Source organism: Sinocyclocheilus rhinocerous, unplaced genomic scaffold (genome assembly GCF_001515625.1).
Source record: "Sinocyclocheilus rhinocerous isolate Xijiao unplaced genomic scaffold, SAMN03320098_v1.1 scaffold1463, whole genome shotgun sequence".
Taxonomy (NCBI): Eukaryota; Metazoa; Chordata; class Actinopteri; order Cypriniformes; family Cyprinidae; genus Sinocyclocheilus; species Sinocyclocheilus rhinocerous.
This window is the reverse complement of record NW_015642517.1, coordinates 482,648-498,483: the sequence shown is the minus strand read 5'-3', so window position 1 is coordinate 498,483 and position 15,836 is coordinate 482,648. Positions and strand designations below refer to the sequence as shown.

The following is a 15,836-nucleotide window of genomic DNA, read 5'->3' as shown; positions in this document are numbered from 1 at the left end:
AAATTATAGTGTATTTGGGCGTCTGCCATGACACTAACTGTGAGAAATGCGGCAAGCGGAGTGATACATGATACAAACGGTGAAGCGTTTGGAGGAGCCCAGTTATCACTCAAATATCGCACTCTTATCAGCCAATCAGATTCGAGGACCAGAAAGAACTGTTGTATAAATATTAGATATGAAATTAATAATTATGTTATAGGATATTGCAATAAATAAATGTAAATAAATTAATTAATAACATAAATAAATTAAATAAAATGTTAGCATTAATAAATGGGAGTGAATTTAATTTATTTAACATGAAAATCACATGAAATACACATTGAAATAAAAATAAATAAATAATTAAATACACCTTGAAATAAAATTAACAAATAAATATATCACAAGATAACAACAAAAAAAACATAATGAAATGTAGCAATCAATAATTATAAGCCAAATGAAAAATTGAAATGTAAAATGTGAAAAATGACCTGAAATATGATGTTATATACACCTTTAAATGAAGAACAGCATGAAATATGCCTTGAAATAACCTATAAAAGTCTCAAAGGTGAGGCCTAAAGACATGCTTTGTTTTAAATTTGTTTTCATTTCTGGAAATGTTTTGCTGGATAATGGTTTTGCATATATATATATATATAAATCGCAACGTCTCAAATCGCGATTTCGATTCGATTTCGATTAATCGCACAGCCCTATATCATATCATATTAAATTCTATTCTATTCTATTCAGGGTTCCCACTTTTTCATGAACACCAGATTCAAGGACTTTTTAAAGCACCATTTATTTTATATCAAGCACCTATCAAATTCACACCCCAGCATATGTAGTGTCATGAAAGACCTTACAGTACTTAACATTAGTCAAAATTGTAAGATATAAACTCAGAATTCAAAGAAAAAGAATTGCGAGATATAAATGATAAAAGTCATATATTAAAGTCAAAATTGTAAGATATAAACTCAGAATTCAAAGAAAAAGAATTACGAGATATAAACTCAGAATTCTAAGAAAAAAAGTCAAAATTGTAAGATATAAATCAAATTTATAACAAAAAAAAATTGTAAGTAAAAATGATGAGTTATAAGTCAAAAATTCTAAGTCAATTTGGACTTTTGAGTTTCTCACAATTTTGACCTTTTTTTAGAATTCTAAGAAGATTTATTCAAGGACTTTTTAAAGCACCATTTATTTTATATCAAGCACCTATCAAATTCACACCCCAGCATATGTAGTGTCATGAAAGACCTTACAGTACTTAACATTTCACTTACACTTATTAAAGATTTCAGAGTAATAATGTTTTGAATGTGTATGTTTGTCATGTTATAACATGTTGCAAATAGCCTATATTTAATTTGATTACATTAATATTATAAGTTGAGATTTACAAGAAATATTTTAACTGCTACTATGTAAAAGGAATACTGCTGTAAAAAAAAGCACCTTATTTGTTTAAAGTGTTTGCAAACCAAATGTTATTGCACTTTTGTTCATATAGCAATACTTTTAAATGAAAAAGTGCGCAATACACTACTTTTGAATGCATTATTGAATTTTGTGCATAACGATGCGATTAATCGCGAAAAAAAAAAAAAAATTTTTTAATCATTGCTCAGCACTAATAAATAGTTATGTCAAGTTAAAAATTAACAGTTTTAACCACTATTTGTCTGTGCTGTATTTCTGGAGCTGACAGGAGGTTTGATTGGCCGATATAAACACACACGTGTTGATTTTCTTCCTCCTGTGCATGTTTTGTGTGCTTGTCTGCGCACCTGTATGCGTCCTGCGATGCCGCTGAAGCTCGTCGCTCCTGGTGAAGCGTTTCCCGCAGAAGATCCAGTTGCAGACGAACGGCCTCTCTCCCGTGTGCCAGCGCAGGTGAGCCCTCAGGTGAGACGTTTTGCCATAAACCTTCCCGCAGCCCTCCATGTGACACACGTGCTGCTTCTTCTTTGACGGGTCACTGTTATTTCTGTCAGAATACAGAGAAATGACGCTAAATATTTAGCTTTAGCTGGTCAAAACTCTAACTCAATAAAGAGACTTTCAACATTTATAATATAAATCTATATCTATATATATCTATACTGTTTATCTTTATCTATCTATCTATCTGTCTATCTATATATCTATATATATAATTTTTTGTACAGTCTGATCTACTAAAAACACATTTTACATGTTCTGTGAGTGGTTCTTAACTATGCTGGACGCATGTTTCCTCTGAGATGTAACTCAGAATTCAAAGAAAAAAGTCAGAATTGCGAGATGTAAATTATTCTTGCAATTCTGAGTTTATATCTCACAATTCTTGCAATTCTGAGTTTTTCTCTCACAATTATGATCCTGCAATTTTGACTTTTTTTCCCTCATAATTTTAAGAAAATAAGTCAAAATTGTAAGATATAAACTCCGAATTCAAAGAAAAAGAATTTTTTCTTTGAATTCTGAGTTTATATCTTACAATTTTGACTTTTTCTTAGAATTTTGAGGATATATTTTGCAATTCAGCTACGGAATAGAAAAAGTAATTATGACTTTTTATCTCGCAAAACTGAAATTTCTCTCAGAATTGCATGATATAAATTTTAAGAAGAAAAGTCCAAATTGTGAGACATAATCTAACAACTGCTTGAAAAAAAAGTCAGAATTGTGAGATAAAATGCTGAAATTATTTTTTCCCATGGCGAAAACAAGCTTCCATACTGCTAAAAAACAGCATGAACAAGTCTTTTAATCCCCTGGTTTAATCTCTTTCAGTTCCTAACTTGAACACTCTGGCATTACACTCCTTTATTCCTGGCTGACGTACCTCCCCTCTCCGTCCCTGCAGTTGGGGCAGGAGCAGGCCACTCTGCGCAGCCTCTTGCCGGGCTGACCCTCCTGCTCCGACGGGCTCTGGACCTGCCCCATCTGCTCTGGACTCGTGCTGCTGATGTTGCCAACGGTCACCGTCACCGGGGCGGACTGAACTTTGACCCCCTCTTGACCCTGCTGCTGACCTGTGGGATTTCACAAACAGCACAGTTGATTAAATCACTCTTAAAACAGCCCTTATTTTCCATAAGAAAGCCTAGTCACCGGTGAATCCAGACATGCAAAGTCCAATAACAAAGAGTCTGAAATCTGACACCTTACCAAGCATTTGGAAACAACATTCAGACTCCGACTCATAAAATATAAATGCCTTAATTTGCCGTTTTACTTCATGAGTAATAAAGAGTCTATGGAAAAACACACAATTGCATTTCATGCTACTGTTCCACACTAGTTCACTAGTGTCTGAGAAAACTGTCATTTTCAAATTAAACATCTAAGAGTTTTAATCAAGAAACACAGCGGCCACATTTTACATTTTGGATATATGTGGTTACAAATACTGTGATAATTATTGCAGCATCTATTAATAACTTAAGCCAGATCAAACTTCTCTTCAAAAACAAAGGGGAAAAAATGATATTATAATTTTCCAGATTAAATGGTGCCTAATTTTAGAACCATTAAAATGTTATGCTCTAGAACATTATTTTCCTGACAATTAAGCACATTTCCAATACCCACATTTTGATTACTGTAACAAATAAATAAACAAATAACAGTGATATTTTAGTATCACTGAGATACTATTACAGTTTTTATTATTCAGCATTAATTTTTATTTTTAAATTTTCTGTTTTCATTTACATTTTCGCTACTTTTAGTAATTTTGAGTTTTTGTCCTTTTTATTAAGTTTTTTTTTAAATGTCTATATAATTTTTTATTTCTGTTTTAGTTATTTTAGTTAAGTTAAACTAAATGAAAGTACGATTTTTTGTTTTATTTTAATTTTAGCTCGTTTTAGTAATTTTGAGTTTTCGTCCTTTTTATTAGTTTTTTTTAAAAATATGTCTATATAACTTTTTATTAATTTTTATTTCTGTTTTAGTTAAGTTAAACTAAATGAAAGTAAGATTTTTTGTTTTATTTTAATTTTAGCTCGTTTTAGTAATTTTGAGTTTTTGTCCTTTTTATTCGTTTTTTTAAATATGTCTATTTTTTAAATTAATTTTTATTTCTGTTTTAGTTATTTTAGTTAAGTTAAACTAAATGAAAGTAAGATTTTTTGTTTTATTTTAATTTTAGCTCATTTTAGTAATTTTGAGTTTTTGTCCTATTTATTAGTTTTTTTTTTAAATGTCTATATACTTTTTATTAATTTTTATTTCTGTTTTAGTTATTTTAGTTAAGAAACTAAATGAAAGTAAGAAATGTTGCTCAAATAAAGTTGAATGTTTTTTTATATTTTATTTTATTTCAGTTAAAGTTTATTTCAATTACATAATTTTTCAAAATAAATAAATACATTGCATACCAGTCTTATTTTAGTATCGTTGAGATACTACTATAGTTTTTATTAATATTTTGAATTGGTTTTTATTTTTATACTTTCATACTTGCTGTTTTCATTTTCATTTTAGTTCGTTTTTGTAATTTTGTTTGTGTTTTTATTATTTGTATTATTTTAAATATGCCTATATAGATTTATTAATTTTATTTCAGTTTTGGTTTTAGTTATTTTAGTACATGAAATTATACTAAAATAAACTGATAAATGTTGCATTGGCAACTACCTGAAATACATTTTTTAAATATTTTATTTTATTTCAGTTAAAGCAAATTTTATTTCAAGTAACAAAGGTTTTTTATGGTTTTAGTTTTAACTATAATAAACCTGCCTCATAGTCACTACTGTAATGTAAAAAAAATATTTAAATATTTTTGTATTTATTATTTATTTTTAAAATTATTTTTATTAACCATTCAATTAATTACATTTTAAATTGTATAGTGTTTCTACATCGTGGTAGTATTTTCTGTACTGCTTTTTCTGTATATACACAGATGTAAATAAAAGGATCACTTTATTACAGAAAGTTTTAATGAACTTCTTTCATTCATCTAATGAGAATCACCATTAAGACTCAAAAATGTTAATAGTTTTATACACAGACTTCATTTTCTTGCACAAAATGATTTTGGGGTGAACATGAACATGTTTTTTCATGAGACTCACTAACTCAGTCCAAACGTTTAAATGAATTCAACTGAGAACTGTGCATTAATTCCAAATAAATCGCTAAATTATTCATGAAGATAACCGGCCTCTATAGACCTTTTTCACGTTTCCGGGTTTCTCAGCAGCGGAAGTCGTCATAGTTGGGTTAACTTCAAGAGCAGTGAACAAATAAATGCACAGCACAGCCATTTGCACTCTGCATCGAAAACATATATATGAACGCGCTGTTGCACCTCTGATAACTTTAGGTTTATTCTGCGGCGTTTTTATAAGCCTTTTGATGGGTTGTGTGTCACAGAGATGTAAAAACGGTTACACTCACTAAGTGATAGGGCTGGGTATCGATTCAGATGTCCCGATTCGATTCGATTTCGATTCGCAAGCTCTCAATTCGATTCGATTCTTGATTTTTTTTATTACATTCAGTGAATATAGTTTTAATACAAATGCTATTGATATTTCAAAAAAATTAACAGTAAACATCAGTTTACAAATAGTGAATTAATAAAAAGAAATTAAGAACCACATGCCTGTGTTTTAAACCTATTCTTTTTTTTTTGTATGTCATCCAGTGGTTTACATTAAGCATTTTAGAATGTCCCAAAACCGTGCCTTGATAAGCATAAGCATGCACTGAAGCATTTTTTCCCACCACCATGTCCCTTTAGGGGCTCCGTAATATAGTGCGACGGCAGAAGGTGAAAATACTGCGAGCGTCATCCACGCTTTAGTATGTGTGTAGTAAACGTTTCTCTCAGTTATTGTGCGCGATGTCCTCACAGTCTGAAGCGTCTGTCATAGCAAATCAACACATGCTGTTGTGAATAATTAAGCGAAGCGTCTTCTCATAGGATCAGAACACGCTGTCTCATGAATAATTTAATAGACACTGACGCGTCATCGATGTAATATAGTTCTTTGCCACGTCACAAATTGTGACGTCAACACGATGTAGATTTTAAACCCGGAAGATGAAATGGAGCAAAAAAGCTGCAGTCCGTAACTTTTGGCGCTCTAGCGGTTAATAAACAGAACTGTGTGCGTCTTGCGGAGTAGGGCTGGGACAATAAATCGATGCATCGCGAATCGAGAAATTATTCTGCATCGATTCTGCGATTTTCCGAAGGCATCGCGATTCTCTCTTGAATCGATTCTGAGCTTAGTTTTTAACAGCAGATGGCACTGCGTGCTTTAGAAACAGCCGAATTCTGCTTGCTTCCAGTTCCTTACACAGGCACCACTTGAACCTAAAATAATCATTCATAAAGTTCGAAAAGGTTGAAGCGAATTACAAGGATGTTCACAGTGGGCTGTGTTTACAATAATCTCGCCTCATAAAAGCATGAAAGCCGATGTGCAAGTACATTTAACCACTTACATTACTCAGCCGACCGCACAAGCGCTCTTCTTCGTGAGCATTTGAGTGTGCGGTTAAAAACTAGCCTAGAGCGCCATCTGCTGTTAAAAACTAAGCTCAGAATCGATTCCAGAGGGAATCACGATGCATTCCGAAAATCTTGATTGCATCGAATGCATCGATTTATTGTCCCAGCCCTAATCCGAAGGCCAGAGAAACTCCAAATACGCCCCGAAGAAGAAACCCAGGAAATCCCTATAGCGGTAGCTGAATAAACAGAAGATTTAAATGCTTTCATTGATTCAACGTGACTAACAAACACACAACTACGGCAATATATGGTTTATCTGAGTTCTTATCATTAAAATCTTCATTATAATAAAGTATGCAATGCTAATCGACATAGCCTTTATCGTTGCTCAGAATACTATGAAATCTGTTGCGTGCCTTATTCGGTGTAAGAAGCCACATCATCTCACAGAAGGAATTATTTCAAACACTCAGCTGACGTTATGAAGTAAAAACATGTTATTAAATGTGGTATTTTCACGTGCTTTCAGATGGAGCAGCATTTACAGAGCCATAGTTCACTGAGAAGCTACGCAAACAGCTTTCATTATCGCGAACGATTTCTTCGATTTCATAATCGTACGATTATATCGTCTGCGATTTTTTTGCGTAGCTTGTCAGTGAACTATGGCTGTGTGTAGTAAATGCTGCTCCATCTGAAAGCAGGTGATGGAGATTCACTACTGCAGTGTTTCCCATAGACTTGCACTCTGTTTGTGGAGGCACTATGAAATATGTTGCGTGCCTTATTCGGTGTAAGAAGCCACATCATCTCACAGAAGGAATTATTTCAAACACTCAGCTGACGTTATGCAAGGTGAAATGAAAATGACATCCAAAATTTTCTGAAGACAGTCTGTTTCCTTCAGAAATACAGTGATATTAAAACACCCGCACCAGGTTTCGATTTTGAAACGTGCAGTGCTCATGTTTATGCAACAAAGTCAAAGCCTTTTGGAAAATCTATTTGTGGCGGTCAGTTTTGATATTGTGCGCCACAAATAAATCAATGTATGGGAAACACTGTACTGTTTACAGAAATGACAATCACATTCGTTTAATCATGCAGCCCTATACTCTGCAGCGGTACCTACCCGAACCAGTCTAAAATAGTCAGAATATAAACACTTATTATAGGTGTACCATAGTGATTCAGGACAAGCCAAAGACACTGTTTGGAAAATTGATTCATGGTGTACTTGCTTATTATATAAATTTTGGAAATTTTGAACACAAAACAAATTACGGACTGCAGCAGTTTTCTCCAACAATTAAAATTAACGAATGCTAGCATGGCCTTTAATGATGTGCAACACAAACACCTCTGCTAAAATTTCTGAAAAAGTAGTCTGGGGTTTCATGACCCTTTAACACTGATTACGACGCGTGTCACTCTGTCTCTATACTGAGTTCAACAGGTGTCACATGACAGGTGGGAGGGGCTTACCTTGAATGCCGGTGATGGTGAGCGGAACGCCTTGCACCTGCACTCCAGCCGCCCCCAGCCCCGTGATGTTCACCGTCTGCACCCCGGTCCCAGAGGGCAGCTGGGCGGCGCTGAGCATGATGGGCGACCCGCCGAGGGTCAGTGGGGCCATCTGCGTGAACGTCCCCCCGCTCGAGCTGGACACCACGGGCGCAAGCGTCAGCTGCTGGGGTACGCCGGCGTTCTGCACCTGCACCGTCTGCCAGCTGATCTGACCCGACGGGGTGAGCGTGGGCGTCCGGATCAGAACCTGCGTGGGGTTCTGGAAGGCCTGCAGCTGGAGGTTCTGCTGCACCGGTTGCAAAGTCTGTATGGAGCCCTGGACTACTTGCTGTTGGGGCGACTGGATCTGGATCTGCTGGAGAACCGGATGCCCTACGATTTGGAACTGCTGGATTTGGCCGGACTGCTCGGATGCAGATTGGAGGCCGTTGGATTGGGTGAGATTCTGGGCGTCCGACTCGCCCGCTTGACTGTCTTTCTGGCTTTCAGCTCCGGTAGATAACGTCATAGCATCTGCTACCGCGTCGCTGGCCGTCGCGCACGTGGATTCCGCTGTGCTCACTTGGTTTCCATTTGAAATGCTTCCATCGCCTGATTGGACGAGTTGAACTGAAGCTCCGCCCCCTGTTGCTGCTGCAACGTTATTGATAACCGGCAACGCCAAAGTCATGCCGCCAAGGTTAATGGGTAGCGTCGTCACCATAGGCGCTTGCGTACCTTGAATAGTAGTAGTATATTTTTATTTAATGCCATGTCAGCATCTTAGGCTTTTTTCATGGAAAAAACATAAAAAAATATACAAGTATAAAGCCCCGTTCACACCAAGAATGATAACTATAAAGATAACTATAATAGGGATGTCACGAGAACCGATACCAAGTTGGTATAAACATTTTAAAATCCTGCCGATACTTGTTTGTTTTTTTTTAGTAGCGTAAGTACCGATGGTACATGGTGCTGGTATTCTAATTCTATTCTTAAAAATACAAAACAAAAAAACTTGACCCTTTTAGACTTGCACTCTATTAATTTACTAACTGCTTGATTTCTTTTTAAAAAACTAACACTAGCTTCTCTATTCTTTTTGTATTCTATCTATTTGTTTTCTTTTATTTATTATACAATTAACAAAAAGCAAAATAAGGCCTCTAACACTAGCTTGCTCTATTCTTTTTCTATTCTATCCGTTTTCTTTTTATTTATTACATAACAAAAATAAAAAAAAAACCTTGCTACATGTACTGCGTTAGGCTAACTGAGACTCTGATAGCTCTTGCGTATCATTGCTCTTTTGTTGATTTTGATTGCTTCCATTGTCCTCATTTGTAAGTCGCTTTGGATAAAAGCGTCTGCTAAATGACTAATGGCTCGTTTCCACCGAGCGGTACGGTTCAGTACAGTACGGTACGGTACGCAATTATGTCCGTTTCCATTGTCAGAAGTTGTGAATGGCACCAAAATAGCGAACAGTACCATACCACTTTTTTGGTACCCTTCCGTTGGGGTACCTAGCACAGCAAAGGGTACCAAAAGGGTGGAGCTAAACTCACTCCAGAAAATTGATTGGTTGACTAGAATTGTCCTTTTGCGTGATACAAGGGGATAAAGCTTCTCCTTCACTCCATGAGTGTTGGGCTTATTTACATCCGAGTGCGCAAACTAGGGTTGTAATATGAACTTTTCCACGACATTCTAATTTATTGAGATGCACCTGTACCGGTATGGCGGTTTATCACGGTTTGAATGTGCAAGGTTATCATACCGTAAACATTTGTATATCTACGGTTTTAAAAAAAATGAATGAAAAAAAAAAATCTCACCCGCGCATATGCAACTTATTTTCGCTTGGCCGCTTCACTCTGCATTTACTTGGCAGCTTACACGCACTTACAGTGGAGAAAATGACAGGGACAGAGATTATATCTAATCTCCATCCCCGCCGAAAAAAAGTTACAAATCCGCAGTATGGGCATACTTTGGATATAAATAAACGAACGCGGGGTTGTCTTTGAGGACGGATCCAATTTGCAAAAAATGTGGACGCAAAGTGGCTGCAAAAGCAGGCAATACATCCAACATGTTCGCTCATATTCGTGGACACCATCCCTCCGTGCAGATAAAAGTGTATCGCATTTATAACAAGTTATAAATTAAGGCCGTATGATTTCCGTGATGCAGAGGGAATCCCGGTGCAGTCGTGAACATGGAATTTACAGTATAACGAGGATGTCACTTAAAACGCGCAATCTGATGGATAAATCAAAAATAGATATATGTGTCTGTGAATAATAAAGCGCAAAGAGACTGCTATATAAATAATCTGCTTGTTTCTGCATGTCTCTGAGTGACGCCGTTTTATGTAAGTTAAGGTACGTTAAGTACACATGACGTTAATGGGGTTTTCAGTGTCTACATAAACATGAACATCAGCAGAGCTGCTCTGAGAGAAAAATTTAATAAACATGTCCTAGTTTTATTTGAGAAAAACCATTGTCAAATACACTCTGAAACTCAAGGTCCGCTACAACCCGTCAAAATACAAGTTTGATTTAACTTGAAATGATGACAAATATATTAGCATTGTACAATGTACTTCAAAGTTATAATACCAACAATAATAATATTCTTTATAATAATTAATTTATTTAAACATTATTTTTAAGGAATATCATGTTTGTCCATGTTTTAACTTAGTATAGCCTACCTCTGTTGTGCAGAACTTTGCCAAAAATAAAAGTTGTTAAATTTTCATTTGATAACATTTTAAAACATTAATTAAAATGTTAAAGTGTGATATAGATATACATAAGGTGTATAGCTTTATTTTTTAATTGTTTTTTAAAAATGTAATTGTTTTTTTTTTTCAGAAGGGAGACTTCAACTCTTTCATTAAAATGGTTTCAAGTTTGTTGTAATAAAGGATTTGTTCACTCAAATAACTTGTTCTTATTCTTTTAAGAGTCATTGTTACTGATAAGAATTATTGTTTAATATATACCGTGAAACCGTGATATTTTCTGAGACGATTATCATACCGTGAAAATCTCATACCGTTACAACCCTAGCGCAAACACAAAAAAAATATATGTAAATGTACCGAAGGTAGCGACTAGCGAGGCTGCAATTCTTCCGGAACTGATGGGGGCAGGCAGAGCATACGCCTGGAAGTGTTTCAGTCGGTCCTCAAAGGGTTAAGAAGAAGAAAAAAAGCGCCTAAAAGCACACAGAAGAACTACAAGTGGAAGACGGCGACGATATATGAATATGATTGTGTGAGATTTAAGCACAAGCTCTGCGCATGATCAGCGCACACAAAGTTACTGACTGTTTGACAGCTTGTTCAATCGTTGTGTATCCGTCCGCGGATTATCCTTATCAACATTATTGGCTAATATTACTGGTTTAAATAATTATTGTTTATGTTAATGGTTTTAAAATATATTTTCGGCCTGCCAGTATGTCAGTGAATTTAAACTAATGCTTGCATTAAGTATAGGGGTGTGTGTGTGCGCGTTATTTGAAGGCCAAGTGCCACTAATGTTGTGTTTTTATAATTTTAAATAAAAGAGTTAATGTTTAAGTATTATTGTAATATCGATTTGTTACTGAGTAGTGTTGGGGAAACTTACTTTTAAAAGTAATGCATTACAATATTGCGTTACTACATAAAAAAGTAACTAATTACGTTACTTAGTTACTTTTTATGGAAAGTAATGCGTTACGTTACTTTTGCGTTACTTTCTTTTTTTAAAACTAAATTTCAATACCGTGATAATACCGTATACCGTCATAAAAGCATGAGCAATTAATCGCAACATGAAAATTATACCGGCATATCCCTACTGTGGTGTGGACTCTGCTATACTTTAAAGGGATAGTTCACCCAAAAATGAAAATTCTGTCATTAATAACTCACCCTCATGTCGTTCCAAACCCGTAAGACCTTCGTTCATCTTCGGAACACAAATTAAGATATTTTTGATGAAATCCGAGAGCTCTCTGACGCTCCATAGACAGCAACGCAACTGAAATGTTCCCAGGCCCAGAAACATAGCAAGGACATCGGTAAACTAGTCCATGTGACATCAGGGGTTCGACAGTAATTTTACAAAGCTACAAGAATACATTTTGTGTGCAAAGAAAACAAAAATAACGACTTTATTCAACAATTCTTGGTGGCGTGCCGCTGCAGACGGGATGAAGAGGAGAAGAATTTCTGAATAAAGTCGTTATTTTTGTTTTCTCAAAGTATTTCTCATAGCTTCGCAAAATTACGGTTGAACCCCTGATGTCACAGACTAGTTTACAGATATCCTTGCTACATTTCTGGGCCTGGGAACATTTTAGTTGTTTAGTTGAGTCGGATTTCATCAAAAATATCTTCATTTGTGTTCTGAAGATGAACGAAGGTCTTACGGGTTTGGAACGACATGAGGGTGAGTAATTAATGACAGAATTTTCATTTTTGGGTGAACTAACCCTTTAATATTGAGAACGATTTTTAGAACTATATCTTTATCGTTATCTTTATAGTTATCATCCTTGGTGTGAACGGGCCTTTACAAATACAATAAAAACCAGCAAACAAACAAACACTAATTATATTACACAAGATTTTTTACACTGACATAATAAAAATTCTAAAACTTTTTCTGGCAAAATTGCGTACCTTGAATAGTTTGCAGCTGCAAAGGAAACGATGGCCTGATTTGAAACGGAATCGTCTGGTTTTGCGTGACGAAGCCGGTTGATCCCGCCCTTTGGGGCGTGGCCAGAATGGCTTGGTTGTTTCCAGTGGAAATGAGCTGGATCTGTTCGGGCTGGACGCTTAAGGTTGCGGGGTTACTAGGGCTTATTTGGATCTGCTGTCCGTCGGCGGTCTGAAGGTGCGGGATGACTTGATACTGAATCCCGCCCGACGAGTTCGGCAGATTCTGCACCTGGATGATTTGAAACTGCTGCTGCTGCTGTGAGCCAGGTGCGTTATTCGAACCCGCCGCCTTGACCTTTCGCCTCGCCGCGCTCTCGTTCTGCTGAACGCTGTCCTTGGTTGCAGCGGCAGGGGAAGTGGCTATGATCTGCCAGCCGTTTCCCGTCAGCTGCGCGGGAACCAGCTCGAGCTGCTGCGTTGGGTTCTGGAGCTGAAACAGACCCTGGTTGGGGTCGATTATTATCTGCTGTTGCGTGGCCGTCTGACCCTCGCCGCCAACACCGCCTATTTTACTGCACGTCGCCGCCAGCAATGCGAGAGGAGACGGCTGTGCATCCTACACACACACACACACACACACACACACACACACACAGAGTGATATGTCAGTGTCAGCAGATGTGGGCGGGCTCACAGGAAGAGTAAGCGGGCGTGTGAACCACAGTCTCTCCATTTCACGATCAAGGCCTCCAGAGACAAACTCTTCATGACAAAAAAACTCATTATGTTAAACTAACTCTTAAATATTACACACACACAAACATTTCAAGTACAGTGGGTTGCAGAAGTCTGAAATCACTAGTGATAAGGCTTCTGAAATGTTTCCTATTACAAATAATATTTATATAATTAATTTACATTATATAATCTACATTATTTATATTTCATTATTTATAATATTTATGTTTATATTTAAAAATGAAATATATTTGTGCCCCCAAAACAAGCCTTCCTGTCTCTTACATGCATTGCACAAGACCCAAAACTGATCAATGGGCACAAATAAACAGCAGATCCCAAATGAAAGTGGGGGGACAGGGATGGATAGATGGCACAGACGCACGCATGGAGAATGAAGGGGTGGAGACGCATAAGGAGGGGAGGGTACGTACCACTCATTCCGCATTAATGAAACCCGGAGAGGAGTTGTTTAAGAGAAAAAAGGCAGGCAGGCAGGCAGCAGCCCAGCAGAAGGACGGCCTATTTTCTCCAGCGGCCGCAGACTGTGGCGCAGCTCTGACGCACGGACCCACCCCGTCAGGAAGGGCGGTGCCAATGCAAAAACACCCTTCGATAACGGAGCACAAAATGCCAGGCGAGTCCGAGCGTCTCGCGTCGAACGGCGGCGGTCCCTTACGCGTTCAACGCGGGCCTATCTGCGCTGTTAGATCCGGAATTAAACAATATTCCTCCGCGGATATAAGCGCAAGTCTGTCAGAGAGCTCCGTCTGCGCGAAGGCCCACCCACTGCCATTTGAATATCTATGAATGCCAAACCGTCAGGCGCGGGGCCGCTCCGTTTTTCTCTCTCCCGGATGTTTTTGTGTGCGGAATTCACTCACGACATTTCCCGAATTTCCAATTGTTCACTTTTTTGATGCACAATTGCATTTGAGGCACTCTAAAATCGCTGTGGCTTTTGTGGGCGGATGCTCCCCTCCCACATATTCAGATTGGATGGTGGGCGTGGTGACGTTTGGGGCTTGTAGTTTCGAAGCGAGCGGCGCGCGTTCGATTCTAAGCGCCGCGGACTACAAGTCCCATGACGGCGGGAGTGACGTTGCGTAAGGGGGTGTTATCACGTTCGGTTGTTCGGACTGAAGAAGGGCGGGCTTTTGTGGTTTGTGGGGGTTGGGCGAATGGAAACGGGTGGAGAAACACGAACCAGCGGCCCAGTTCGGCGAAACACACGCTCAACCCACTCACAAACACACGCCCTTAAGTCTATCACGACTGTTAAACGAAATAAATAAACGCTTCGGAAAAATAACTGTACATGAACTGCTGAGGCGTCGCGTCTCGCGCAATGGCGACCGCGAAAAGTGTTTGGACACTTCAGTCACACTTAAAAATGTGAATCATTACATAACAATGTCAAACCATGTGGCATTTATTTTTAATAAATACTTTAAACGTAAAATTTTTTATCAAAATATTTAAGAAAAACAGGTTTGCTATTCAAATACATTATTTTCATTTCAAAACAAATGTGATTCTCTATACACACCTGTGTGCTCTATAGTGAAAAATCAATAGGCTATCATAGATGCTAACTCCTCACCTTTCAGTGACAACTCACCTTTTTGAGATCAAAATAGGTCCCCTATGAGATTTGCTTAGATTCAATAAGAAAGTGTTTTAATGAGGATGGTCTTACAAGGGTAGCCTAGGCCTACTTTAGGGTAAATAAAGAACTGGTTGTTTCAATAAGCTTTGTATAGTATTTTCTTTACTCTTTACTTCAAAAACTATGTCTAAAAGGGTAATATTTGATGTATTTGAGGTCTGAGATGTGGGAACGGTGAAGAGAGAGAGGGCAAACATATTGCATTTTAGGTCAGCATTGCTGTCCGATCAGCCAATATTGTCTTAAATAGCCTACATAGCACTTGCATCGCATTGACCAAATATATTCAATCTTGATTTTTGTCAAATGTTGCAACAAGATGTTAATTTTTTAAGAGTGCAGGGGGGTCTACTATGATAGTAGCGTTACTTTACTAGTTACTTGAAAAAAGTAATCTGATTACGTAACTCGCGTTACTTGTAATGCGTAACCCCCAGCACTGTAATTGCACTTTAAATGTGCGTAAGTAGTGCTGAAGTCCAACTAAAGATAAAATGAAGTAGGCTACATTTGATTGCGCTCAAGTGGAACTATTGCAAGTATACTTCAGGTGCACTTTAAATGACTTACATTTAAAGACTGATATTATTCAAAGATCATATACAGTCCTCATCAATAGTGACATTAAAACATATTTTAGGTTTAATATTAAGAAATGAGCATTGTGCACAAGTAGTACTCCAAATAAAGCTTAATTATAATTTTTATATCAGTAAGTCGAGCGATATGTCAGTAAATATGTTAACAGTATGGAATAAATGTATTTTAAATAAATTACTTTTTTACTG

The 15,836-nt window shown here is 37.1% G+C and overlaps 1 protein-coding gene across 1 annotated transcript in view; it reads right to left on the bottom strand.

The window, feature by feature from the left end:
* The window catches only part of sp4 (sp4 transcription factor), a 15,220-nt gene extending 1,400 nt beyond the window's left edge, over nt 1-13,820 (bottom strand). Inside the window, exons 1-6 of the mRNA XM_016572905.1 lie at nt 13,814-13,820; nt 13,336-13,403; nt 12,660-13,257; nt 7,949-8,707; nt 2,831-3,020; nt 1,791-1,990 (exon numbers count right to left, since the gene is read on the bottom strand). Coding sequence (XP_016428391.1) covers nt 1,791-1,990; nt 2,831-3,020; nt 7,949-8,707; nt 12,660-13,257; nt 13,336-13,403; nt 13,814-13,820 — 1,822 coding nt within the window. The remainder of the gene's footprint in view (nt 1-1,790; nt 1,991-2,830; nt 3,021-7,948; nt 8,708-12,659; nt 13,258-13,335; nt 13,404-13,813) is intronic.
* Nucleotides 13,821-15,836: the final 2,016 nt, after the last annotated feature.